The sequence below is a fragment of the Panthera pardus genome, unplaced genomic scaffold, assembly GCF_024362965.1.
Source record: "Panthera pardus isolate Hobbes unplaced genomic scaffold, ASM2436296v1 HiC_scaffold_4, whole genome shotgun sequence".
Classification (NCBI taxonomy): Eukaryota; Metazoa; Chordata; class Mammalia; order Carnivora; family Felidae; genus Panthera; species Panthera pardus.
Genome location: NW_026526969.1, coordinates 18148317 through 18175263, shown reverse-complemented (window position 1 = coordinate 18175263; position 26947 = coordinate 18148317). Strand labels below are relative to the sequence as shown.

General features: G+C 43.8%; 1 protein-coding gene across 1 annotated transcript; it reads left to right on the top strand.

Moving 5' to 3' along the window:
• The first annotated feature begins 1904 nt into the window (after positions 1 to 1904).
• On the top strand, positions 1905 to 26668 carry MEIOB (meiosis specific with OB-fold). The gene is made up of 13 exons (XM_019468154.2): positions 1905 to 2278; positions 3859 to 3916; positions 6301 to 6432; positions 8104 to 8176; positions 10279 to 10474; positions 13497 to 13597; positions 14484 to 14536; positions 14632 to 14727; positions 18165 to 18266; positions 18826 to 18979; positions 21807 to 21990; positions 22698 to 22784; positions 26280 to 26668. Exons 1-13 carry the CDS (start codon positions 2210 to 2212, stop codon positions 26388 to 26390), a joined length of 1416 nt encoding a protein of 471 aa, XP_019323699.2. The 5' UTR covers positions 1905 to 2209; the 3' UTR covers positions 26391 to 26668.
• The last annotated feature ends 279 nt before the right edge of the window (positions 26669 to 26947 follow it).

Below are 26947 nucleotides of genomic sequence, written 5' to 3'. Positions count from 1 at the left end.
GGTACGGAGGTCAGGGGGAGGCAAAGGTGGAGGGAACGAGGAGTAAGGAGGTCAGGGGAGGGAGGGGGAGGCAGAGAGGGGTACGGAGGTCAGGGGGAGGCAAAGGTGGAGGGAGGGGGGAGTAAGGAGGTCAGGGGAGGGAGGGGGAGGCAGAGAGGGGTACGGAGGTCAGGGGGAGGCAAAGGTGGAGGGAGCGAGGAGTAAGGAGGTCAGGGGAGGGAGGGGGAGGCAGAGAGGGGTAAGGAGGTCAGGGGGAGGCAAAGGTGGAGGGAGGGGGGAGTAAGGAGGTCAGGGGAGGGAGGGGGAGGCAGAGAGGGGTACGGAGGTCAGGGGGAGGCAAAGGTGGAGGGAGGGGGGAGTAAGGAGTTCAGGGGAGGGAGGGGGAGGCAGAGAGGGGTACGGAGGTCAGGGGGGTGGCGGAAGCCAGCGGATTCAGGAGGCAGTTGGGAGAATGCGCATGGCCGGCCGGGTGGTTTGAGATCAGTGCCTGGAAGGACAGGATTTGGTGGCGGCCGAGTCTGAGGCTGGCTCCACCGCACCGCCCCTGGCACCCAGGCTTCCCGAGTAACACACCCCTTCTGGGCTCCGGAGAAAAAAGTCAGCGGGGTGTGTGGCAAGGGCCCGTCCCCCCCTCTGCTCCTGACTGTCATCCAAGCCTGCTCAGAATTGGGGACGATGGCCTCAAATTCAGAGGGTTGGTAGGGTTTGTCCTGAGGGTCCGGCTGTGAGCCAGACGCCTTAGAGCCCGCAGCGGGGCCCAGGGCCCAGCCATGGCCTCACGAGGCCTGAAACAAGGGGCCGGAGGGAGGTTGCCTTTTATTTTTCTTAGTTGCTTTTGTTTATTTATTGTTAATTTTTAAATGTTTATTTTTGAGGGAGACACAGACAGAGCATGAGTGGGGGAGGGGCAGAGAGAGAGGGAGACAGACTCGGAAGCAGGCTCCAGGCTCCCAGCGGTCAGCACAGAGCCCCACGCGGGGCTCGAACTCACAAACTGCGAGATCATGACCCCAGCCGAAGTCAGAGGCTCAACCGACTGAGCCCCCCAGGCACCCCGATGATTTTGTTTTTAGAAATCATCTTTCATTGACCGAGTTTGCCTTTTTATTTTTTAAAAGTAATCTCTATACCCAACATGGGGCTTGAACTCACAACGCTAAGACCAGGATTCGCATGTTCTACTGCCTGAACCAGCCAGGCGCCCCAGAAGGTTGCCCTTTGAAAGTGGGAGGAGGGCCCTGAGCTCAGGAAGGGGAATTTGGGAGATGGGGGGTAGGGCAGCCCGAGATTGTCTTGCTGTGTCTGATGTCTGTAGCGTAGAGCCAGCTCGGAGCAGGCACTCCCCAGCTGTGCCCCGTGGCATTGCCACCGTGTTCCCTCTACCCTTGCCAAGGATCTGGACCCGTGGCCCTGAGGCTGTACACATCCAGTCCTACCTCTGACCCTCTGTTTTCACTGCTGCTCTGAGGCTCCTGGGTGAGGGACCAGCTGCCAGCCCTGCCCGTCCTGATGCAGGGCCTGTGGCAGATCAGACACAACCTACATGCGTTGAGTAAATAAGTGAAATTGAATAAATCTACCAGTTCGGTGCAGCTGACAAAGGTCGCTACGCTGAAACCTCTTACAGTACAGTGAGTGATGACCCTGAGGGAGGAGCCACATCCGATATTTTGATATCATTCATTTGATATTGAGTGCTTTTTATGTGCAAGGTAGCCTTGAAATACACTCATGAAAATCTCCGAGGTGCCATCCTTCCCTCATGGAGCTTCCCATCTAGAGATGCGGGTGAAACACTACCTCTCCCACACACAGTGTAACCAGATTTGAGGTATTTACCAACAGAGTTTGCTGTATTTCCAAAAGTAGAAGTCTGCAAGTGTCCCACTGAATCATCTTTACCTGAAACTCTCAACTTTCAGGATGCTCAAAAATTGCTAAATTTACATGTTTTGGGGAAGTGAAAGTTAAAAGTTACAACCTAACTATATCATTCAAAACTGTAAAAGGACTTTTGGAAACATGTTTTTTACAGGTTTGATCTGTACTGACTTATGTTTCACTGTTAAAATAGAAACTTTACCCAAAGACTGAATAAAAAATCTGAGGCTTTCCTAGACGATTTTTTAAAATCTTGGCACTTTTCATGGTTTTTTCGGTTATTTAATTTATGCATTCAAGTTATGTTTTCTGAAATGTAGGTAAAAGAATGGCCAACTCCTTTGCATCAAAGACCTTCACGGCACTTGCAGATCTGTATCCAAATATGGCTAACCTGGTAGGTTTCAAGATCTAGCGGTTTGGGTCTCTAATGAAACTATTTGGTAACATTATATTCCATCCACATTATTGACTTGACACGTGCTTATATAATTGACAAGATACTCACTGCATCAGTACCATTATTAGATAGTAGGTACCCCTAAACCGCTTTGAATTTATGTCAGCGACATGAAAATTAGTCTCTCTTTTGGTTAGAGGGTAGGGCATTGTAGGTCTGATTAGCAGTTGTTCAAAATAAGTTGAGTTGTGTTGTTTTAATTAAATATTTACTAACAGCTCCAATTTAGCATAATAAAATTAAAACATTTTTACTCAGCAAGATCTACTCTCTGACCAAACTGTACTTAAGTTATACATTTAAATACTTATCAATAGGCTCCTTTTATGACCTAAAGGTACACGACAGATATAGTTGTGAAATATTATGTGAAAATTCATTTTTTACTGAAGGGCTGCAGGGGGAGTCCATCATTTCAAATATACGAAGACTTATTTAGTCACACAAAATCGAGATGGAATCCTATTATCGTAAGGTAGTCACACCCCCTTACCTTCCCTGCCCTAGCAAATCTGTCGTTTATATCTGGCATTTACAAACCCGGTTTCTTAAAATGGGATTAAATTTACTTGTAACTGTAATAATGTGTAATGAGAAGTTTGTTAATGTTAAAAAATAATTGTTGCTATTATAGTGTTTCTTGAAAGGTAAGCTATTTGTTAATTTCCTCATCGGTTAGAAAGTTGTACTCGATATTTCCATTAGGTGTATTTTTACAACAAAATTTGGTGAGATCTGCATGCATATGGAATTTAAGAAATAGCAGTGTGTCTAAATGTAGTGAGACTAGTTAATAGCTCAGCTAGAATGTGGTAGTCTTGAAAGTATGAACATATTTTAAATGTAAGATTATTGCAGGGTTAAAATCAGCTGCTAGAATTAGTAATGTAAGTTTAGGTTTATCTTTTCAGGAAAACATTTTTACTTCTGAAAGTACTTTTTCAATTTTTCTTTGGTAGTCACTAAAGAGAACGTTAAAATGTTTAAGGAGATGTTAATATCTTTAAGGTTAAGATCTAGGAGTGCAGAGCATAGATTTATTAGCATTAATATACAAGTTTTGTTACAATCAAATTTATATTACCGTTTAGCATGTTTGGATTACAAAGCTAAGCAATTTTATGTGGCTTGTTAGAAAGTCCTATATTAAGGAAAGCTTTGAAGACCGCGGCAAATAAAACTGTATATACATGTGTTTTGAATGAATTCAGTAAGAATGGATAGCAATGGGCAGTGACTGCGCTCCACCTAGTGATTGAAAGTAAAGTAGAAACTTGCTAAGTATTAAATGATTATATTTGCAGTGGCAGTTAACTGTCTTATTGCTTCGTACTATTCCTGGTGGAACTGAACATTTATGAAGTTCTTTTAGATGTTTGTCTGGAGTAAATATATTTAAATGGCTCCTAGTCAAAAATGTTTGTTAGAGCCAGTAAAATATAACAAGTCCATGAAATTAAATTTACCAGCTACATCTGTGTTTAATATTTGTCTTCTATAACCCTTTTGTTTTTCAGAAAATAATTGGTATAGTTATTGGGAAAACAGATGTCAAAGGCTTTCCGGACAGAAAAAGCTGAGTTCTGGTTGACTCTTTGCTTCATTTTTCATCAAGTGTGGCTTATGACTGCAACAAAGTATATTTAAGTTATTGAACCTCTCATGCCCATTGAACTTGAGGGCAATGGCCATGCTCTCTATTGTATGGTAAAGTACTTGATTTAAGGCCATATGTGGAAGGACGTTAAAATCATTTTTAATGACATGTACAGCTGTGTGGCCATAGTAAGGACTCTACCTTAACGATCACTCTCAGCCTCAGAGGTGCACATACACAGGTACAGCTAAGACAGAACATGACAAAGGACAGGGGTTTTGAGCACGGATGTGTCATGATAGAGTCGTGTTGAGGGAGAGAAGTCCAGCAGCACATCTGCATATTTATTCAACCAGACCACCCAGTGGAAAAAATCCATTTTTTGTATGCGGAAAATACAGTTACCTTTGGTTTTAGTGGTTCTCACTGAGTTGTTTGACCTGTGTAAAGCTTTTAGGACTGTGAAAACATAATCCAAGACTAAAATTAGATTTTCAAAATCAACTCGTTTTCAAACTATTGTAGGTGACACAGAACAATACCATATAAAATGCCAAAACTAGCGACGCATTACTGTTAGCTTTTCAAACATCAGTGCTGCGTGTTAAAGGTTGCAGTCTGAGTGCTTCTGGACAGCTGGAGGGAGGTCAGAGCTCTCATTAGACAGTAATTTTGTTTGAATCACCTGAGTAATTATGCCTATCTTTTTTTGACTCATGGTAGCTTTCTTTTATTTCATGGAATTAAAAAAAAAATTTTTTTTTAACGTTTATTTATTTTGGAGACAGGGAGAGAGACAGAGCGTGAGTGGGGGAGGGACAGAGAAAGAGGGAGACACAGGATCGGGGGAGGGACAGAGAAAGAGGGAGACACAGGATCGGAAGCAGGCTCCAAGCACTCAGCTCAGAGCCCGAGGCGGGGCTCGAACATCCAGACTGTGAGATCATGACCTGAGCCGAAGTCAGACGCTCAACCGACTGAGCCACTCAGGCACCCGTATTTCATGCGGTATTCTTACGTTTGATGTAAATAATGAAGATGTCGTCTTGCACCCATGCTTGTTTACACCTTCACTTATTTCATCATGATTAATTAGATAGAATTATCATTTGAATAGTTTGAGCAAGTCCATATATCTGTTTTCAAAGCTCTAAAAGGAATAACTTAAAATACATGAATTAGAAAAATGTCAGTATTTAAACATTTGCTAAAATCACAATAGTGAAATACAATTTTCACCTATCAGACTGTGAGGGTAGAGGGCTGTTCCTGTGGTGTTTGACTACTTTTTATGCGTATATGCACAAAACTCCTTTTGGAGACAAGGCGCGCTTACTGACTTTAAGGAAACATTACACATGTATTAATATGTTTTCACTAAAAATTCAAGCAGTTACAGAAGGTTATATAGTTGAAAAATGAACTTTTTAATTCAGCCCCCAGCTCTTCTGAACCTAGTCTCCTTCCCGAAGGTAAACGCTAATAACAGTTTGGTAGATACCTGTAATTTATACACGTATGTTAGGTTGTATTTAAAAACATTTTTTTTAATGTTTATTTTTGGGGGGGGGGGGGTGTTGGGCAGAGAGAGAGGGAGACAGAATCTGAAGCAGATTCCAGGCTCCAAATTGTCAGCACACGGCTTGACATGGGGCTGGAACTCAACGAACCAACCATGAGACCGTGACCTGAGCCAAAGTCAGTTGCTTAACTGACTGAGCCACCCAGGTGCCCCACTTTTTTAAAAAAATTAAAAAAATAATTGTTTTAGTGAGAGTGAGTTTAGGAGAGGGACAGAGAGAAAATCCCAGGCAGGTTCTACAGCCTGACGCGGGGCTCTATCCCACAACCCTGGGATCTTGACCTGAGCCAAAATCAAGAATTGGTTACTCTACCGTCCGGAGCCACCCAGGCATCCCATGGTTGTATTGCTTTTTTAATCAGCAAAAAAGCAGGGAAGAAATTTTATTTCAGGGGGAAAACATGTTCCTGCTGACCCCTAGTGGCGCATTTGGTAGCACACATTTATTTATTTGAAGTAATTTAGATCTGAATTACGACTTAGTTTAAAATAATACCAGTAAGAGAGAAATGCAGAACCTAAGCTACTATCTGTATGGTTCAAGCCTATGTGTCATTTCCCTCGAAATCCACAGGTAACTGGGGAAAGAGAACAGAGGGGCCAGTCGTGAGGGGAGTTACCGACTGGCAGCTTTGAGATTCATACAGGCATAACATCGTAGAATTTGTATCTGAAATAATATTTTTACCATGTGTTTGAGTATGTTTGTTATCATAATGATCCTGTTTATTCAAACTTAAGAGTTTTCACTTGAAACATGAAAGCATTGGTTTCCCTTAGATGTTGGATCAGAGAGGTACACTTTCAGTTTTACCATCCGGGACTCACCAGCCCATTTTGTAAATGCAGCGTCCTGGGGCAGCGAAGGCTACATCAGATCTCTTTCTGACAGCTTTAGGATTGGAGAGTGTGGTAAGTGGGCATTGGTTCTTAAACTGTTTCTGTTAGACTATTATTCCTGTGATGTATTTGAGGGAGTCAAAATAAAACACGGTTCCTAATTCTCAAGAACCTTATCAGAAGGAAGGCGTGCAGCTTTTCATTGCTTGAAATCCATTAATGTGATACTCCCGTATTTTTACCAGGTAGCTTTACGATCTTTGGTTTCTTTCCTTTTTGAGTTTGCATCAATACCTGTTGTGGCGATAGCCATGTGTCTTTCCACAAACATGATAAGGCTGCCAAGTAGCTTTTGATAAAACATAATGTTTGAATTTTAATGGCACTTTAAGAAGCTTTGCTTTCAGATTCAAATACCAAGTCTTTGGTATCCTTTGCCCATCCCAGGATCCCTCTGATGGGACAGGGTACTGTAATAAAAAACAAGGACTCTGGAAACAGATCTGGGTTCAAATCCTGGTTCCGACACTCATTTACATCATGGCTTTGAGGAAATTTCTTAACCTTGTTGAGCCTCAACTATGCACTAGTGCCCTGTAGATTCTCGTGAGTGTTAAATGAGGTTGTGCGCCTGGTGTCAGTGCAGAACTTTGTCATCCGGTGGGTGGCAGCTCCAGCCTTGTGCGGGAGACAACACGTACACCAGCCCTCTTTCGTGGTAGGAAAAAAAGGGGAAGAGTAGTGCACATAATTGAACTATTCCTCTCCAGCGCTGCGGCATCCAGCAGGGTACTACGTGTTCCTGTGGCTTAGCACCTACTCGTACATTTATTCCCTTGTCTTGTGAGCTGGCAGCATTGTTTGTAGTGTCTCTGTAACTGAGTGATAACATGTGGACTCTGAAGGCAGAAAACTGTGCAGACTTCACAGGGCCCAGGACAGTGAGACACATTTCTTGGATGAATGCCAGTACGTTAGTTATGTGGAGCTCAAGGTATATTTTGGTTTTAAACCGTATGTGGATGGGTGTGAGGGTGAATGAGATAAGGGATTCCGAAAGCATTAAGGTTGACGATAATGATAAAGCTAAGTAGGATCTCAGTGTGGTGGAGTGAAAAGATTACAAATTTTGGATCAACAAGTGTAAGTCTAGCTCTACTACTTTCTAGATATAAAACCTAAGGAAGTTATTTAACCTCTGTGATTTCTTTATTCGTAAAAAGGGATCATCATGGAGTGGTTGCGTGAGGAATTCGCAAAACAGCACAGAGAGGTCTCATGTAGCCCATAATGAGGAAACAGAAGCCCTAAAATGTTAAGTCATAAAGCTGATGAGTCGTGGAACTGAAATCAGGAGGTGGATTTTGTATGGCTCTTTCTGCCCCAAGGCTCTCGTTTCCCAAGGCGACAGTGAATGGGGTGAAGTTCACTTAAAGTATACGATTTATGGAAGGGCAAGTCGTGACCAGATCACATGCTGAGTGTGACTAGTCAACAAAGCAACGTTAATGCGGGTCATCAGTTGGGATTGAAACCCAAAACATAAGAAATGTCATCTGGGATCAAACTGATGGTCAGACCCTGGGCTTCTGTGCCTCACGGTGCCATAAGAAAAGGACCATGAAGGATGGGTAACACTGACTCAGAAGTTAGAAATAACATTGTAATGTTCATTGTTAGGAATACCTGTTCTTCATTTATCTAGTTACTCTTCTGTAATAGTATCTTTTCCTCCTCTTGTAGTGATCATTGAAAATCCTCTCATCCAACGAAAGGAATTAGAAAGAGAAGAAAAATTCAGCCCGGCAACTCCTGGGTAAATATTCCAGCACAGAGTCAACGCCTTTGTGCGAAAGTGACCGTCGCCGTTAAGTGCCTGTGCGTCAGGTTAGCAGAGGGCTTACTGAGGGTAGAGGCTTCAGCCTGAAAATTAGAAGTTTAGTTCTTCCTCACAGTATTTGCCTTTGATTGTGAAGTAATGGACGTTGATACAGGAGTACACGAAAACTGGCTTTGTTACTTTTATTCTCGTGCTTAGATTTAGACAAATTTGACTCTAGTCACATTAAAGCTGAGCAACAGGAAGGAGAGCTAAATCTTGTAAGTCCTGTATATGTGTCATAGCAAAAAGGTACGACTCTGGCTACATGCCTTACTCTCTTAGTTCGTGTTGTCTGGAAGCAGAGCCAGGAGGAGCTTTTGTGTGCAGGTGGTGGCTGTCCGGGGCCGCCTGTAACAATAGGGTCAGGGTAGAGCAGAGAGGCGGCTCGACCGGAGCCAGGAGGGAGCTCTGGAACGTGAGTGGCACCCCTGAAGGAAGGGCAGTGGGCTTCGGGCCCCGTGTTCGCAGGCCACTGGCGGCGTTCCATTCCCCGCTGCTGGCATTTCTGATGGAGGACGGTTCTCCAGAGAAAGGTGAGGCTGGTACAGGGCTGTCAGTGGGACAGAGTCCCGCTACACACATACCCTCCCCCCTTCCGTTCTGTCCTCGTCATATACCAGACCCCAGTTCTCGTTTCTGTGCAGCCACACAGATCTCTTTCCACTTTCTGAACACACTGGGCTCCGTGCACCGACACCACATGCATTTCACTTCCCTCTGCACAGAGCAGTCTCCTCTCATCTGCTTTGGACGTTTGCTCCTTCTCCTCAGTGAAGTGTCCACTTGAACGCCACCTCCTTAGGCCTTCTCCATTTACTTTGTGTTAGCGGCCCTGCCAGTCCCTCGCTGGGACCTCGCCCTTTGCCCTTATCATCATAACCTGCGATCTGAAATGGTTTCATTGCTGTCTGTCCCCCACTCGTACCTGTGAGCTCCATGAGACCAAAGGTCTTGTCCGTCTTCTTACCACTGTATTCCCTCTGCCTAGACTAGGGTTTGGCACATAATAGCTCTCGGCAGATATTTATGGAATGAACGTATGAATGGATGGAGGGAGGGTCAGGAGGAAGAGCGTTTTTGGTAGAGGGAACAAGCATGAAACCTCCTGGCATTTTCCAGAACAATTAATAGTAGGTTGAAGCATAGGAAACTGTTGCTATTTGACTATATTTGGTCTAAAAACTAGTGCGGGTGCGGGTGTACGTGTCACTCTCATCATCTAGTATCTGATGTGGCTGGAATACAGGGCAAGGGCAGGGAGCAGTGGGAGGGAAAGCTGGAGAGAAGAGCAGAGAAACCTCACAGGCAGCTCTGCCTGCCTGCCTGCCTACCAACTTCATTCTCCGGCGATGGCTAGCCCAGAAGGTCTTTGAGCTGGGAAAGAATATGTTCATATTTGTGGTCGAGGAACATCACTTCAGCTACCTGAGCGGGGAAGGAAGCTTAGGAGACAAGGCAGTAGTTGGGGCGAGAAGTGATAAGATAAAACCCTACAGAAGTAGGGGGGGGGGGTGTGGGAAGAGGGCCTGGGTTAGAGGGCTGGACAGAGGCTCCCGGAGGGGACTTGGGAGTTGATTGGCTGCACGGGGAGAGCACCTCGATTCCAGTTCAGTATGTAGATGTTGGGCATCTACTCCACAGAGAGCATCATAGGAAGAAGCTATGCACGGTCCTGATGCAGGCAGGGCAGGGGGTGTCAAGAGATGGCAATGATGGGACACCCCCACCCTGACATTTCAGAGTACTTTTATGCCCCTGTTTCACAGAGAACAAACCAGAAGCTCAGAGTTTTGGGCAAGGTCAGAAACTCGTATGCTTACAACTCGGGCACGGATTGGTCATCAGAACATTTTCTTAATGAAAATACATTTTAGACAAAAAATATTGTACAACATTTTTCACTGTTTCTGAGGGTACAAATTGTGTTGATATAGTCTAAGTCACAAGCAAAAAGATACTTTAATGTGAAGCTGGAAATATTTTTCTACTGGAAAGTCACTTGATATTAACGGTTTCTGTGTGTGTTTACAATTTAGCAACTGTAAACTATTGCTCAGTGAGAATCACTCCACCGTAAAAGTTTGTTCCAGTTATGAAGTGGACACCAAGCTCCTTGCTCTGATGTACTTACCTATTAAAGAGTCTCGTGATTACTATTCACTGGGTGATATTGTCGCAAATGGACGCAGTCTGGATGGAAAGATTATTAACGTGCTTGCAGCTGTGAGGTCGGTGAGTTAAAGCCTCAACAAGGCCAACCTCTCTTTGGCAGGGAGTCCTATCACTGCATTTCTGTTTGGAAAGTATTAACCGGTTGGAGTAAATTTTCTTGATCCATAGTCACTTGAATTCAGAAAATGGTACCAGTTCTCCTCAACATCAAAGTAGCATTTTATCTGTGAGTGAGTAGCAAAAGAAAATCATATTTGAGTGTGAAATGCAGCACACTCATAAATGATCTATCTGTACGAGAGCTTTTCATACTTGGGTTAAATAAAGACACGAATGGAAAGGGTAAATTCATTGACTTGAAGATCTGCAGGAAGTCTCCTGAAGGAGTGGAAGTTGGAAAACTCATGTCGTCCATTCATGTGTGTGCTCGTGATATCCTGAGATGGGGGTGAGAATATCCACTGTGTGGCCGGTCTGTGACCTAATGCAGGCGTCGTGGGGTGCTGCGGAGCCCCTCACCAATGGCACATCATCATCTCTCTCTCACAGTTGCTGCAGTGAGTTTCAAACTGTTGGTCAGACTAGTCACTTGGCAAGCATTTAGAGAGAGATCTCAAAAGTAAGGTTTCAGGGCCCCTGGGTGGCTCAGTGAGTTAAGCATCTGACTCTTGATCTCAGCTCAGGTCATAATCTCAGGGTCATGAGTTTAAGCTACTCTGCTGGGTGTGAAGCCTACCAAAAAAAAAAAAAGTTTCACTAAAAAAAGCTCATGAAGAAGATGAAAGGAGCAAGACCAATTCCTCAGTATATATGGTGATGATAGTCAAAGACCATATATATATATATATATATATATATGAAATAGCCTTGGGTATTGAAGATAATGTAGATAATGTTGTAAGTAATTGCTCATTGCTTTTCTGTATTAAATGACAGGGTTGATTCTCCCTGTTGACAGACCTGTGATGGTGAAGCCACGTCTGCTTTGCTGTCCACCTTAGCCCCAGCCTAGCACAGTGGCTGCCACATAGTGAGTCCTCAATATAATTCAGATCAGAGGAATAAATACCCTATATGAAAATATTGAAAAACAGAAGCGGTGCCTTGGTGGCTCAGTCAGTTAAGCATCTGACTTTGGCTCAGGTCATGATCTCACAGCTCCTGAGTTCAAGCCCCACGTCAGGCTCTGTGCTGACAGCTCAGAGCCTGGAGCCTGCTTTCGATTCTGTCTCCCTCTCTCTGCCCCTGCCCCTGCCCCACTCATGCTCTGTCTCTCTCTCTCAAAAACAAATAAACATTTAAAAATTTTTTTAAAAATAGGAGAGATCTCCTTCTGGGCAATTTATCTTGTTAAAAAAATTTTTTTCAATGTTTACTTATTTTTGAGACAGAGAGACAGAGAGAGGGAGACACAGAATCTGAAGCAGGCTCCAGGCTCCGAGCTGTCAGCACAGAGCCCAACACAGGGCTTGAACTTATGAACCCTGAGATCATGACCCGAGCCTAAGTCAGACCTTTAACCAATTGAGCCACCCAGGCGCCCTGGGCAATTTTAGCTTCTTAGGTAAAGGCGAAATATGATCTCAATTTCCCTGCAATTCCATATAATGCCATTATATTACAATGTAGTAAGAATTCTCTAAAACTCAGTATCAAGTATAAACAGAAGCCTGTAACAGCTTTTCCTGCTTAACCGCCGTGGGTCTGGCACTCTCTTTTCTAGGATGATGTCACCTCTTTGTTTTCCCATTCTTTCTTCTGCCATTTTGCTTCCGTCCCTCTTTCATTTCCTTTTCTTCACATTTTGTTTAACCCTTTCTCTCTTCTTTCTTACGTCTTTCTCTTCACTTTAGAGGCCTTTTCCTGTAATTCTCTTGTGTGCTGTGGTATGGCAGACCTCTGTCCTCCTCGGGCTGTCCTTTCCTCCGACTTTCCTTCTAGATCCTGCTCTATTGCTGGCAGCTGTGTCTTTCCTCAGCTCCTTCCCCTGGAGCTCAGCCCTGCCAGGAGATGCGGTGGTGACAGTAGCTTAAGGAGCAGCCGGCTGACTGCCCATGCTTGGGCCACTGCTATGCGGCTGTCAGAGGGGCCGGCTCTTAAATTTGAGAACTCCCTGGGGGGACAGCAGGGCCCCTGAGCTTACCTCCACTTCCGTGATCTTCTTATCCGCAATGTGGGTCAAACGAGATGGGGGTCAAAGTGCCCTCCCCTACGTCCCTCATTTGGTCCTCACCACCTTATCTCTATGGAGGCGGCAAAGAAGGCATTGATACCATACCTGTGCTAGCAAGAAGAGGTTGCTGAGGCCTTGGAAGACTGAGCTCATTCAGTCACATATACTCCATGCCAGGCTCTGAGCCAAGCCACGGGGATCACAGGGTGTTGAAAATATACTTTCTATCCTCAGTGAGTCCACCTAGATGCCACCCAGGGGCTTGTCTTGGAGCATTGTTTTTGACATGTTGAAAACATCCCATAGTCTTAAAGCACATATTTCTGTACCTCTCTTCAATCAAAGTGTGTAACTTATAACTTCCGCTAAATATAACTAGTTTAGATAAAAGATGTTAAAAAAAGTTTTTTTTTTAATGTTTGCTTATTTTTGAGAGCGGGGGGAGAGGGAGGGGCAGAGAGCGGGAGACTCAGAATCCGAAGCAGGCTCCAGGCTCTGAGCTGTCAGCACAGAGCCTGATGTGGGGCTCAAACTCCCGAACAGTGAGATCATGACTTGAACCGAAGCTGGACGTTTAACTGACTGAGCCACCCAGGCACCCCAGAAGATGCTTTCTAAAAATGTTTGTGTGTGTGTGTGTGTGTGTGAGAGAGAGAGAGAGAGAGAGAGACAGAGACAGAGAGACAGAGACAGAGAGAGAGAGAATCCCAAGCAGGCTGCACTGAGCCATTCAGGTGACCCCTAGATAGAAGATTCTTTTAAAATCACCAAATATATAGTAGTGATTCTTTCTGTTTTGATATTTTAATTTGATATTTAAAAGATAAAGATTTGAGTACTTCCATTAACAAACATTTAAGTACCTCTACAACTATAGGTGAAGAATAATTATTTCCTTCCATTCCTAAGGTTGGAGAACCAAAATGCTTTACAACTTCAGACCGAAGAAAAGGCCAGAGGTGCGAGGTGAAACTCTATGATGAGACGGAGTCTTCTTTTACAATGATATGGTAACCTCCCACATCTGTTCCAAACTGAAATCCCTGCTGTTATCACCAAGACAGAATGCTTTTGTTTCACCAAAAAGATGATGGATTTCATAGTAGGAGAGGGGTAATGATTGGAGAGAAATAATTATTGGAGACTTTGCTCTTGTACATTGACTTGTTACACTCTCTGCTGTAAGATTAACTTAAAATGAGATCTTTAGACAGCACGGGATTGTTTAGATGGACTCCACTGTGACTGGTTCATTCTTGTTCTCTGCTTTATAACAAACAATGATTTATTTGGTCCCATTGGTAATAAACCAGCCAGATTTTCCCTGATTGCCTGGGTAGCGGCCTGGAGTCAGGCTGTGGGAAGATGGTAGAAAAGCAAGTGTGGTCCCAGGCTGCACCTGGGGCACCGTAGGGTAGGACGTGGCATTATCTAGACTCCAGAAACCAGGGAACCAAAACAAACAAACAAACAAACAAACAAACCCATTAATGTGAAACAGGTCTTCAACCCATCAGGTCCCCTGAACAGTTTATCCAATGTGGGAGCCCTCTCTTAATGGTCTGACAGACTTTAAAGGCTTTCAATTTGTAGTCACTCAGTTCTAACTCGCCTGGAGTGACCTAAGTAGTGGGCAAAGATGGAATTGATGGGGCAGAAGTTGTTAAAGATGAATAGTATCAAAGGAATGATTTATCACACGGTTGTTAAATGCTTTGTGAAATAGACCGTGTATCCTGCAAAATGCAGGAGAAGCCAGCATCCTTAACTTGTGCCTTGATAACTTGGGGAATCGTTAACTCCAGCCATTAGGACATTCTTTTTTTGGTAAATAAAGTGGTCACTGCCAGTTTTCCCTGATGTATTTGACTTTTGCTTCTTTTTAAAAATATGCAGTTGGGATAATGAATCTATTCTAGTTGCACAGAGCTGGATGCCACGAGAAACAGGTATGATACTGTGATGATTGTGTTCACTGTTTGTCATTTTTTATACCCCCCCCCCACACATAATAATTTTAAAATGGCTTTTTCCCCCTAAACAGTAATATTTGCCTCAGATGTAAGAATAAGTTTTGACAAATTTCGGAACTGCATGACAGCAACAGTAATCTCAAAAACCATTATTACAACTAATCCAGGTAAAAGGCTATCTGAAATTTCTTATCCCTTTGGAAATGTCTGTCTGACACATTTCAGTATTTGTGCAGTATATTTAAGAATGAAAACAATGCTTGGATTTCATTTGAATTAAAAGTGAAAACTGCTTTATCTGCTTTACATTTATATTTCTTAAATTTGCAGCAAGCTATCTCTTTGCTGTCTTTACTAAAGAAATGTGAAAAACTAGATTCATTTTTAGACTATCATCTCTTGTAATGATTTCTGAGAGATCAATGCTATTGATTGGATTACCTAAATTTCTGTTTTAAAAATAAATTCAGTTTTACTATATTCAAATAATTTCATACTGGAGTACTGAGAACATATACATAGTATCATTAGTTCATAGCATGAATGAAATACCCCTAAGGCCCACGGGCGTGGATGTTGAAAGCAGTCACAGTTTAGTCCAGCATGCAGTCTGGGGAGCGGGATCTGGGGAGACGTGAGGGGTTGGTGCCTTTAAGGACCCTCAGAGCACTTTGTACTGCAGATAGAATGCTTAGCCTGGCACCAGAGCCGGAATGACCCTTCACAATCTCAGGAAGATGTAAATACGACAGCGTTCCCTCTCGAACAGCAGCTCACTCTGCCGGCCACTAACAGAGCATCGACACTGACCGGGAATTATAAAGCAATTTTCTGTCTTTGAGCAAACCATTATCAGAATTTTTTAAAGTATGACCTAAAGCGACAAGACTCTGTTGTCTCCGTAAGTGCACTGGACCTTGCACATCTGCCCACGGACGCCGTGTCCCTGAAAGTGGTGTTGTGGAAGGTGATGTGATGTGCCCTGGCTTGCCTTCGTTGAGATCTCGTCTGCTGTGCACATGCTGTGTGCCAGGAATTCTCCTGGGGTCCAGTGACAAAACACAAATGTCTCTGCCCGTGTGATGCTCACGTTCTAGCAGGAGAGAGAGATAAGAAACAACAAAGATGACACATCTGTGGATTATGAAGTATTTAAGAAGAAAAAGAGGAATGGGGTTAGGAGGGGCCAGAATGACATGGTGGGTATAGGGCAGGTTGGCCTCCTTGGGAAGGTGACATTTGAGCAGAGATGTGGTGAGGCAGTGAGAGGGTTAACCACAGGAAAGAGCGCCAGGCAGAGGAGCAGCCAGTGCAAAGGCCCAGAGGCTGGAGGGAGCCTACTTGTGGGCAGAACAGCAAGGAGGCCAGTGTGGCTGCAGCTGATTGAGCACAGGCAGGAGGAGGTGTCAAGGTCGGAGGGGAGGGTGGGTCTCAAGAAGGCTTTATAGGCTAATGAGAGGTCATAGGGAAGGGGAACCAGGTCAGGATTTGGAGCAGAAGGTGGCATTTTCTATGAACTAAAAGGATCGCTCTAGCTGCTTTTCATAAATCGATGGTGGCACAACCGTGATCTATTCTCAACATTTAGGACAAGACTGCACTCTTCGGTTCCTTTTCTTTCCATTTCTTTCCTTGAGGGGAATACTATGGTTTATTATTTTTAATAATTTATCAATATTAATAGTTTTAATAGTATTATATAGAGTAATGTCAATGATTAAGAAATCTCCATCCTTTAAGGGTAAATTAGGCCTGGGAAAATTTCTAAAAGACATTTGGGTTTGTCTGTTGGAAAAGGATATCAAGCTCACTAGGACAAAACTCAAGGCTAAGTTAATGAGACACATATTCAATGGATGTTGTCTATTTGGTTCTGAAAACAGATGCAAAGGTGAAATGTCAAAGTGTTTGAGCAATGCCAGCATCACTAGAATAGACACCTGTTTCTCAAAGAGAAAAGGAGAGTACTCAGGAGGGTGTGAATTTTCATGCGCATATTTCAAAAAAAATTTCAATGTTTGTTTTGAGACAGATAGAACGTGAGCAGGGGAGGGGCAGAGAGAGAGGGAGACACAGAATCTGAAGCAGGCTCCAGGCTCTGAGCTGTCAGCACAGAGCCCGACGTGGGGCCCGAACCCACGAACCACAAGATCATGACCTGGGGTGAAGCCGGTCACTTAACCAACTCAGCCACCCAGGCGTGCCTCATGTGCATATTTAATCACCCTTATTTCTAATTTTCTGGGCTATACCAGCCAAGTAGAAATTAAAAACCTCTACTGGCTTAAACTGTCATCCTAGCTTTGCTTATGGCTTTCTCTGCCCTGTGAGTGTCCACCACACAGGCCCGAGAGCCTTGTCGTCGGCAGGGATCTTCATAGCCGCGCCTGCAGGGGGGTAGGGGGTGGGGGTGGGGGCCGTGGTTGGATTTCTGTGACCTCGGTCCAGCCCCTGCCCCTGTCTCCAGTGCCGCAGTTCCGTCCGTGGTTCTGAAACACGCATTCATTCACTCACTCACTTACAAATATCTGTTGAATGCCTTTTATTTGCCAAGCACTGAGATGATGTGAGTCCTTTCTGGAACAAGGCCGGACACGATGGATGGATGGTCAGATGAGTGAAAGGACAGTCACTGTACTGGGTATGAGAGCCTCAGGGCTAGAAAGGCAGAAGCGCTGCTCACAAGGAATTTCAGGATGGTTCTGTGAAAGCTCAGTGATAGGACTCCTGGTTGAACAGGAGCGAGGGATAAGTGCCTGCCTCTGCCCCGGGGCTCAGTGGGGAGGGGCCCCCTGCAATGGCAGGTCTACAGAGTGTTGGAGTGGGTCAGGGAGGGCTGAAAGGTCGGCAGGTGTTGGAGGTTGGGGGCTTGGGCTGAAGGTGTCGGGGTCACACGGAAACCTTCTGGTACATATTCTGACTATTCCTGAGAATACTTGTAATCCAAGTCGAGGAGCAAGGCTTTCAAATAAAATTTTTTTCTTTTCTTTTCCTTTTTTTTTTAATCTATTTAAAAAAAATTTTTAAACGTTTTATTTATTTTTGAGACAGGGAGAGACAGAGCATGAACAGGGGAGGGTCAGAGAGAGGGAGACACAGAATCTGAAACAGGCTCCAGGCTCTGAGCTGTCAGCACAGAGCCCTATGCGGGGCTTGAACTCACGGACCGCGAGATCATGACCTGAGGTCGGCCACTTAAACGACTGAGCCACCCAGGTGCCCCTAAAAATTTTTTTCTGATCAGAAAAGAAATGCATATAAAATTCAGAAAATACTAAAAGCAAAAAGGGAAAACAACACCTATACTCCTTCTATTTTACAAGAGAATCATTTCTTTGATACATACTCTTCCAGATAACCTTGCATATTTGTGTGTGTGTGTGTGTGTGTATATTTAATTTAAAGGAAATTGTTCCACATAGTTTTGTAAGCTGCCCTTTAACTGTCTGGTCTACATCTCTTCACTGAATAGATTGCTGATGGCTGCACAATATCCTATTTGTGTTTTCATATGCCTTTACTTATTGAAAATCATTTTGGATCACTTGCAGTTATCTAAAAAGTGATTCATTGTTTTTCACTTATTGTGCATTTTTGATTTAAGATACACCAGAAGCTAACATCCTGTTGAATTTTATAAGAGAGAATAAAGAAACAAATCCTCTGGATGGTGAAATCGACAGTTATCTGAAAGATTCCATAAATTGTAAGCGACCTTTAAATGTTATTTGGATTTTTAAAAGGAAGTACTTTGTTTTACACAGTAAAAGATACCATATTCTTATTCTGTAACTGCTATATTTCCACTTTTTAAAAGGTTTATTAAAACTTTTAGAGGTTTCTAAAACCTTTTGCCAGTCTCATGGGAGCTACAAACTTGAGTTGACTGTCTTTTTCTTACTCACTTTTAAGAATTATTTATGTATGTAGATAGGAGTCCTTTTTATCCTCTCAGATTGCTGGCATGCCCCACTCTGAGGCTTGCCTTCCCACGCTTTTACTGGTGTCTTATGACCAGAAAGTCTTCAATGAAATAAAATGAATTAAAATTCCCATTCTTTTCCTTTTTTTTTTTTTTGCTTATTTTTTTGTTGTTATGTCCATTTATATAATCAGGTTTAAATATAGCAGATATAATGATTTTTCTGTTACTTAACTGAACCTGTTACACGTTCTCATTTGAACTTTATAGTTTTTCTATTTGGATACAATCCTTTGGAGTTCTTTGAATACATAGAGAGCTGTTAATTACTTTTTATTTTTAGTAAATGCAATAGTTGATGTCTATACAGTTGAACAATTAAAGGTAAAAGCTTTGAAGAATGAAGGGAAAGCTGACCCTTTCTACGGGATTCTTTATGCTCATATCTCTACGCTGAACATTGATGGTGCAACCACAACTGTTGTTCGATGCCGATGGTAAGCAGACATATTACTGTCAGCAAAGTCATTCTTGTAAGAAATAAAGACCAACTAATGTTAATAAATTTTAAGCCCTACAAAAGTCAAAGATATTCTTTGAAATAACAGTGAGTATATATTTGAACGAAAGGTATAAATGAATAACCCATACTTAAGTTTCCAAGACAGACTACTTAGATAGAAAGATTATAATTGTCTTAAAATTTTTTTTAATGTTTATTTACTTTGGAGAGAGAGAGAGAGAGAGAGAATGAGTGGGGGGCAGAGAGAGAGGGAGACACAGAATCCCAAGCAGGCTCCAGGCTCTGAGCACAGTGCCTGACATGGGGCTCGAACTCACAAGCCGCGAGATCATGACCTCAACTGAAGTCAGATGCTTAACCAACTGAGCCACCCACGTGCCCCAATAATTGCCTTTAAAAAAAGATTTTAAGTAATCCCTATACCCAGTGTGGGGCTCAAACCCATAATCCTGAGGTCAAGAGTCGCACACTCCACTAACTGAGCCAGCCAGGTGCCCCTATTACTGCCTTTAAACAAAAAGTTCCTTTTTTTAAGAGTCTCATGCTCTACTGACTGAGCTAGCTGGGAAAAAGTTCCTTTTTTTTAAATATTTATTTTTGAGAGAGAGGTAGAGCATGCAAAAATGGAGGCGGGGCAGAGAGGGGAGGGCAGAGGATCCAAAGCGGGCTCTGTGCTGAGAGCTCAGCCCAACACGGGGCTCAGACCCACAAACCGTGAGATCATGACCTGAGCTGAAGTCAGACCGCTCAACCAACCCAGCCACCCAGGTGCCCAAGCTTTCTCTCTCTCTCTCTCTCTTTTTTAATGTTTATTTATTTTGAGAGAGAGAGAGAGCAAGGGAGAGAGGCAGGGAGAGAGGGAGAGAGAATCCAGCAGGTTCCATGCTCAGCATGATGTGGGGCTCCATTCATGACCATGAGATCATGACCGAACCAAAATCAAGAGTCAGCTGCTTAACCGACTGAGCCACTCAGGTGCCCCTATAATTGTCTTTTAAGGTAAAATTTGATTTGCTGTGTTTCTGTAGTCACAAAATAAAAAGATATAATACTGCCAGAAACTTCGAACTGAGATGACAAGTGACAGCATTTAAAAATTTTCCTTGTTTATTTTTGAGAGAGAGAGAGCACATGTGCATACCCACAAATGGGGGAGGGGCAGGGCAAAGGAGAGACAGAATCCCAAGCAGGCTTCACACCCTCAGCACAGAGCCCGACTTGGGACTCAAACTCACAAACCGTGAGGTCACAACTTGAGTCTAGATCAAGAGTCAGATACTCAACAGACTGTGCCACTCAGACGCCCTTAGCATTTAAAAAAAGATTCTTTTCAGCTGTGGGCGCCTGGGTGGCTCAGTCGGTTAAGCATCTGACTTCAGCTCAGGTCATGATCTCATGGTTCATGAGCTCGAGCCCTACTTCTCTTTGTCTCTGCTCCTTGTGGTATTTCTCTCTGTTTCTCTCTCTCTCTCTCTCTCTCTCTCTCTCTCTCCCTCCCTCCCTCCCTCCCTCCCTCCTTTCTGTCCTCCCTCGTCTCTCTCTCTTAAAAAAAATTATTTTCAGCCACATGGTAAATATGATTTCTAGCCTCTCCTAGGTCAAAGTTATTGTACAAAAGCAAACGCCAGTAGATTTAATAATCTTAGCCAAAAGATGCTTAGCAAGAAACATCTAGGACGTTACTATGAATTTTTGTAATTGAAAATTTTATTGAGATAGTTGTAGACTCACATGGAGTTGTAAGAACTAATAAAGAGAATCCGTGGACACTTTCTCCACTTCCCTCCGATGGTAACATTTTATGAAACTATAGTATTACATCTTAGCCAGGGTATTGATATTAATTCAATCTGATGATTTTTATTCAGATTTCACCAGACTGACATGCAGTCATTTGTGTGTGTGTGTGTGAAGTTCTATGTAGTTTTATTACATGTGTAGCTTTGTGTGTCTACCACCACAGTCAGGATACTGATCTATGGATTTTAAAAACATTTTATGATTTGGTATTAAAGTTGAGAAGAAACCAGTGTGGAGGTGGCGATGTATGTCAGGTGTTTACTTTTTGAAAAATATTTTTCAAAAACTTTTTGAAAATTTTAATGTCTTTCTCATTTTTTCCTGTATCTTTAATATTGATACGTGCGGAAAAGCATCTGAAATTTAGCTTAAAAGTGATACGTGTGCAGACAAGAAAGCACCGTCTTCAGATCGCCCCTCCACTTGAGAAACTTGAGTCGGTCTTTCTGTTCCAAGTGGCTAAAGCAGACTGCTCCAAACATATGGAACGGCATGTAATTCCCCTAAAGAGAGAAGAGTGGGCTCCTGGCAGTACTAACAGCATTCAGGGTGTGAACTTGACCACCCCTAGGATTTTTCTGTCAACATGTGGAGGCCTAGTACAGAAGCATCATGTGAGCATTTGTCGAACCCGGGCTTTCCAGGGACAGGACATGATCCTTGCCCTCAGCGCCCTGAGCCAGGGAGACTAGACGGACGTACCTGCAGTGTCAAGGAATAGGCCGCGACAGATTTCCAGGGCTGAGAGCCTGTCCTGCCGCTGTCTGCAGAAGGGAAGGGGTGAAGGAGCCCCAGCAGGGGGATGCAGGGCAGTGGAAAATGGGATTGACCGCAAATTGTGGTGTTGCCTGCTTCTCCCGTCCGTCTGGCATTGCGTTGCTCTAAGGGCTCCGGAAGTCCTTCCTCTGGTTTAGACTTTTAAGGGAACGTGGTTCTTCAGCTAGAGATCAGGTTGGTCATTTACGCCCTCACCTGTTATCACTGTCTTTGTTTCTTTTCAGCTCGGGCTGTGGATACGTTATGAAGGAAGCATCCGGCCCCTGCACTGCTTGCCACCGAGATTCTTTGGAACTTAAATCTGCTTTTCGCAGCTTCCACTTGCTAATTGATGTCACTGACCACACAGGCACCCTCCATGCCTGCAGCCTCACGGGAGGTGTTGCAGAGGAGACTTTAGGCTGCACGGTAAGTAGCAGAAAGGAACATGTGTTTAGAAATAATTCCAGATTGAATTCTCTTCCCCCAAACATAGGTTATTTCAGTGGACATTTGATAGAAATTAAGTCATCAATAAAGAGGTCTGGGGGAAAAAATCAGTCTTGATGGAAACACGCATTGCTTTAGTGAAGAAATAATTGCACGTTTGCCAATCACCGCTGATCTCGCTGCTGGGAATGGTGTTGGAGGCTGTTGGCTGCAGTGGAGAAAGACCTTCTCTGTAGTCACAGGGGGCAGAACAGCACATTGGGGGGTGCCGATCGGTGGTGAGACAGGAGGGTTTGGCGACGCGCCACGACCAGCTGCGCAAAGTGAGCCCGATGCAGTCAGCGCACACGGTGGCCTCCATCGGGACGGCAGCAGAGACTTAGGGGCGTGTGGGCTTGATGACAGGCATGTGTTTTTTATGGTGAGAACCCGCTCCTGAAGTTTACCATTAAACCTCGGTCCCAAGCGGTTTCTAGTTTGTGAAGGGGAGTTTTCTGGACTGAGCCACCTGACTCCCTTCAGGGGTTTCCTTCAGAGCCTTTCTGACCTCTCCTCCATTTAGAGAATTGAGTTGTCACTTGTGTGAATAAAATCCCAGTCAAGTGAGCAAAGTGAAGCTCCACATTGCTGTCAAGATGAGTTATTTATACAGACTTCGGAAATGTGTGTTTGATCGTTTTAACCAGGTGAATGAGTTTCTTACAATGACGGATGAACAGAAAACAGCGCTGAAGTGGCAATTTCTTCTGGAGAGAAGCAAACTTTACTTAAAAGTTAGTATATTTTACAGTACTATGTTACTCTGTATATTCAAGTAATAAGAAAATCCTAGAGTAAGACCTAGAAAGTTCGGGAATTTGTTATTTTTAATGCCCAATTCCACATGTGCAGAAGGACTTGGCTACTGTGGAAACAATGCGAGTCATCTGTTTGTTTGTTTGTTTGTTTTTCCGTAAAGTATAAAGGGACTCCACAGGAAACCAAAGAAATAGACCAGCAAGGGTGCCTGGCTGGCCCAGTCGGTGGAGGGTGGGATTCTTCATCTCAGGGTTGTGAGTTCAAGGCCCACATTGGGTGTAGAGATTACTTAAAAATAGGATCTTTAAAAGAAAGAAATAGACCAACAAAGACACTATCTGTTAGGTTAACTCCAAGGCAGTGCACTGGGCTGTCAAAGCTGGTCCTCGCCCTGCCCCACCTGTGTGGCGGTGCCCCTCAATTCAGTAAGCAGAATTGGATGGCACGGTCACATGCGTGGGTGCGGGGGGCTACACGGTCTCCGGGTTTGAACTCTAATCCCGCCACTCAGCCTCTGTGACCCTCTAAAACGCTGTGATCCTGCTGCTCTAACCAGAGCAGGGCCGCAGCACTGGGGGGAGGGGGTGGTGTCACAGAAACTTAGTATTAAAGGGGAAAGGGGGCTGAGACAAACTCCTGTTGTTTTGCCAATGTGGAAAGTGGGGCCAAGAAATACTGCTACTTGTGCCAGGTCACAGGTGAGATAGGGCTGCAGCCTACGTGACTCCTCTCCTTCTGCCAGTCTGAAAAGTTTTCTCCTTCACACTCTTCAAAGTTTTCAAGCTCCTCTTTCAGAGAATTATATCTGTCTGTATTTACTGCACGAGGACGTAACATTGAGAACAACCTAAAACACGTTCATGAGCACACATTCCTTTAACAGTCTGCAATGTCGTCATCTCATGTTCCATAGCCTCTGGAAAACCACCGTGTGTTCTGTGGAAGAATGAGAATAAAAAGGCCAACCGCGTCTTAGTATAATCACAGAAGTAGTTGTGATCTCACAGAGACTCTAAAATAGTCTTTGAGAACACTGCATCTCCACCAGCCCAGCCTCAGAAGCAGGTGTTCCCGTTTTCCAGTGGCTTCTTTCCTTGTGGCCTCAAGCATATCCGAGTCGGTTACCGACATGGAGTTACTTATGGTCTCACTGATATTTCTAGGACCTTGTTTTGAGACTTCTTCATTGCTAGGCCTAAGGGGGAAATTGCAAGGATATGCTGTGTCTCTTCCACCATTAGCATGGGTCCATGTGAATACTGTCCGTTCCCAACTCAGAATATACTCAGATCTATGACCGACTTTGTTTTCCCTCCAAATAGGAGGTGCAAGTTGCTAATGAATTTGATCAGTTTAAATTCATGGCAAGTTACTTGCAGTTTTCCTTACTCAATTCAAACATACCAATAAATTGCTCTCAAGTAAATATTGTACCTTCCCAAAGAATATTTTTAAAAAGTATTTAAGTCAGATTGAACAAAGATTTTAAGCAGATATAAAATGGTCATGTCACAGGGCCACCTGGGTGGTTCAGTCAGTTAGGTGGCCCATTTTGGCTCAGGTCGTGATCTCATGGTCTGTGAGTTCAAGTCCCGTGTTGGTCTCTGTGCTGACAGCTCGGAACCTGGAGCCTGCTTGGCATTCTGTGTCTCCCCCTCTGTCTGCCCCTTCCCTGCTCACTCTCTGCCTGTCTCTCAGAAATAAACTAAAAAGTTAAAATGATCATAATACAAAATGTAATAAAGATCTTGGGGCGCCTGGATGGCTCAGTCGGTTAAGCGGCCGACTTCGACTCAGGTCATGATCTCACAGCCCGTGAGTTCGAGCCCCGCGTCGGGCTCTGTGCTGACAGCTCAGAGCCTGGAGCCTGCTTCCGATTCTGTGTCTCCCTCTCTCTGTGACCCTCCCTTGTTCATGCTCTGTCTCTCTCTGTCTCAAAAATAAATAAACATTAAAAAAATTAAAAAATGTAATAAAGATCTTGAGAATCAAATACAATTTATCAATTATTTTAAATCAGTTAAAAAATGACAAAAAGTATTGTACAGATGGGATATTTTGTATATGCATATTTCAATTAAAAATAGGGGTGCCTGCGGGGGCTTAGTCGGTTGAGTGTCCAACTCTTGATTTTGGCTCAGGTCATGAGCTCATGGTTCGTGAGATGGAGCCCCACACACTGGCTTCCACGCTGAGTGTGGAGCCTGCTTGGGATTCTCTCTGTCCCTCTGCCCCTGCCTCTCTCTCTCTCTCTCTCTCTCTCTCTCCTTCAAAACAAACAAACAAAACTATGGCTACTTCAAATGGTTTAGTTGGAGGGATTTCAAAAGAAGGTATTTTAATGTTTTAAAACACATGGTGTATTACTACAGGTCCTTTTAAGTCTGATGTTAGTGTCAAATGATTTCCAAAAAGGGTAAAGCCATGACTGTCATACAAAAATAAAATGAACACATCAAAGATTTAATTCAATTCATTAGTTAGTGAAGAAACCAGGAATGTGTCCTCCCTGAATGAATTCAGAGGAGAACCGGGAGAAGAGGCATAAAGGCAGGCTACCAGCAGTGCTGAAGCGGGCTTCTGTGCACCTGCAGAGTGGTCCTTCTGCAGGGCAGAGTGGTCGAGTCCTCACCCAGATGGAGTTTATCTGGATTTCTCCGAGCGGGACCACTATTTGCTTCACTATCTGTTTCCTGCAACTTCAAAACCGCTCCATCAAGGCCCTGAAAAGTGCTGCCGAATGAGGCAACCCCAGCGCTCCGGCCAGCCGCACCCCGACTGGGGGAGGGGGGTGGGGACGCTCCGTGGGAAGGTGCCCACGGAGCTTCGTTGCCCAGTTCAGTCTTGCAGTGTTTCCTGCCAGGAGTCTTTTCCTAGTAGTCTTTGAAAGTAAACGAGCTAGCTGATGTGCCCTTCTGCCCTGCGTTAAATAAAATTTTGGTGAAGGTGCTTTATTGTCAGAAGGGAGACGTTATCAATAAAGCACATCACCACGTCCCCATAGCCTGGCAGATTAGGTCGCCACCACGGGTTAACATCTGTCACAGCTGCTGGCTTGACACACTTTATTTTATGCATGATTGTACACATGTAACCTCTGCACCCAATGTGGGGCTTGAACTCATGACACTGAGATCAAGAGGTACGTGCTCCACTGACTGAGCCAGCCGGGTGCCCCTTGAAGACACTTTAAACCCTTCTTTTTGTTAAGTATTGGATTCGAAACTCCAATTTTCCTACCAAAGAGAAATGCCATGAAACACATAACATGGATTTTTACAAAATCAGCATCAGGAGCCACATCTGTAATTTCTCTCCAAACTGGCCCTGAGACTGGGACTCTCTCAGGTGTATGCTCACACCTGCAGAACAGCTCATCGTGGTTCTCTTGTGCTCACTGGTTTTCAACTTTATATACGTGGTGGTTTTTAAAGTTAACTCCCCCCTCTCTCTCTCTTTTCTCCCTGCAGTTCTTTTTATCACATAGAGCAAGGGGTGGACTGAGAGTTAGCGTGCTCTCGTGTAAGCTTGCAGACCCTACTGAGGCAAGCAAGAACTTGTCTGGACAAGGAAATACTTAAAACAGGGTATTTTAAACTCTGAACAAGGATATGAGCTTCGACTCCCTGGAAAGTGGAAAACGAGTTTGAAGATTATGGATGAAATTGTATTTTGTTCAAATGTGGTAAAAATGTTTCTATAAATTGTTATTATGTTACCTTCTGGAGTTGGTTGAGTGGGGTGAATCTTAAAATCTCTCATACAACCCAGCTCCTTTGTCAGAAGTCCTTTTCTTCCAGCTTTGCCCAAGTTGGAAAACGTTTGCATGAATTAATAAACAAGTTTAATCTTCCCCACAGATATGAATGATTTCTTTTTTTTTTTTTTAATTTACATCCAAATTAGTTAGCATATAGTGCAACAATGATTTCAGGAGTAGATTCCTTGATGCCCCTTCCCCATTTAGCCCATCCCCCCCCAACCCCTCCAGTAACCCTCTGTTTGTTCTCCATATTTAAGAGTCTCTTCTCTTTTGTCCCCTCCCTGTTTTGATATTATTTTTGCTTCCCTTCTCTTATGTTCATCTGTTTTGTGTCTTTTTAAAAAAATTTTTTTTAACGTTTATTTATTTTTGAGA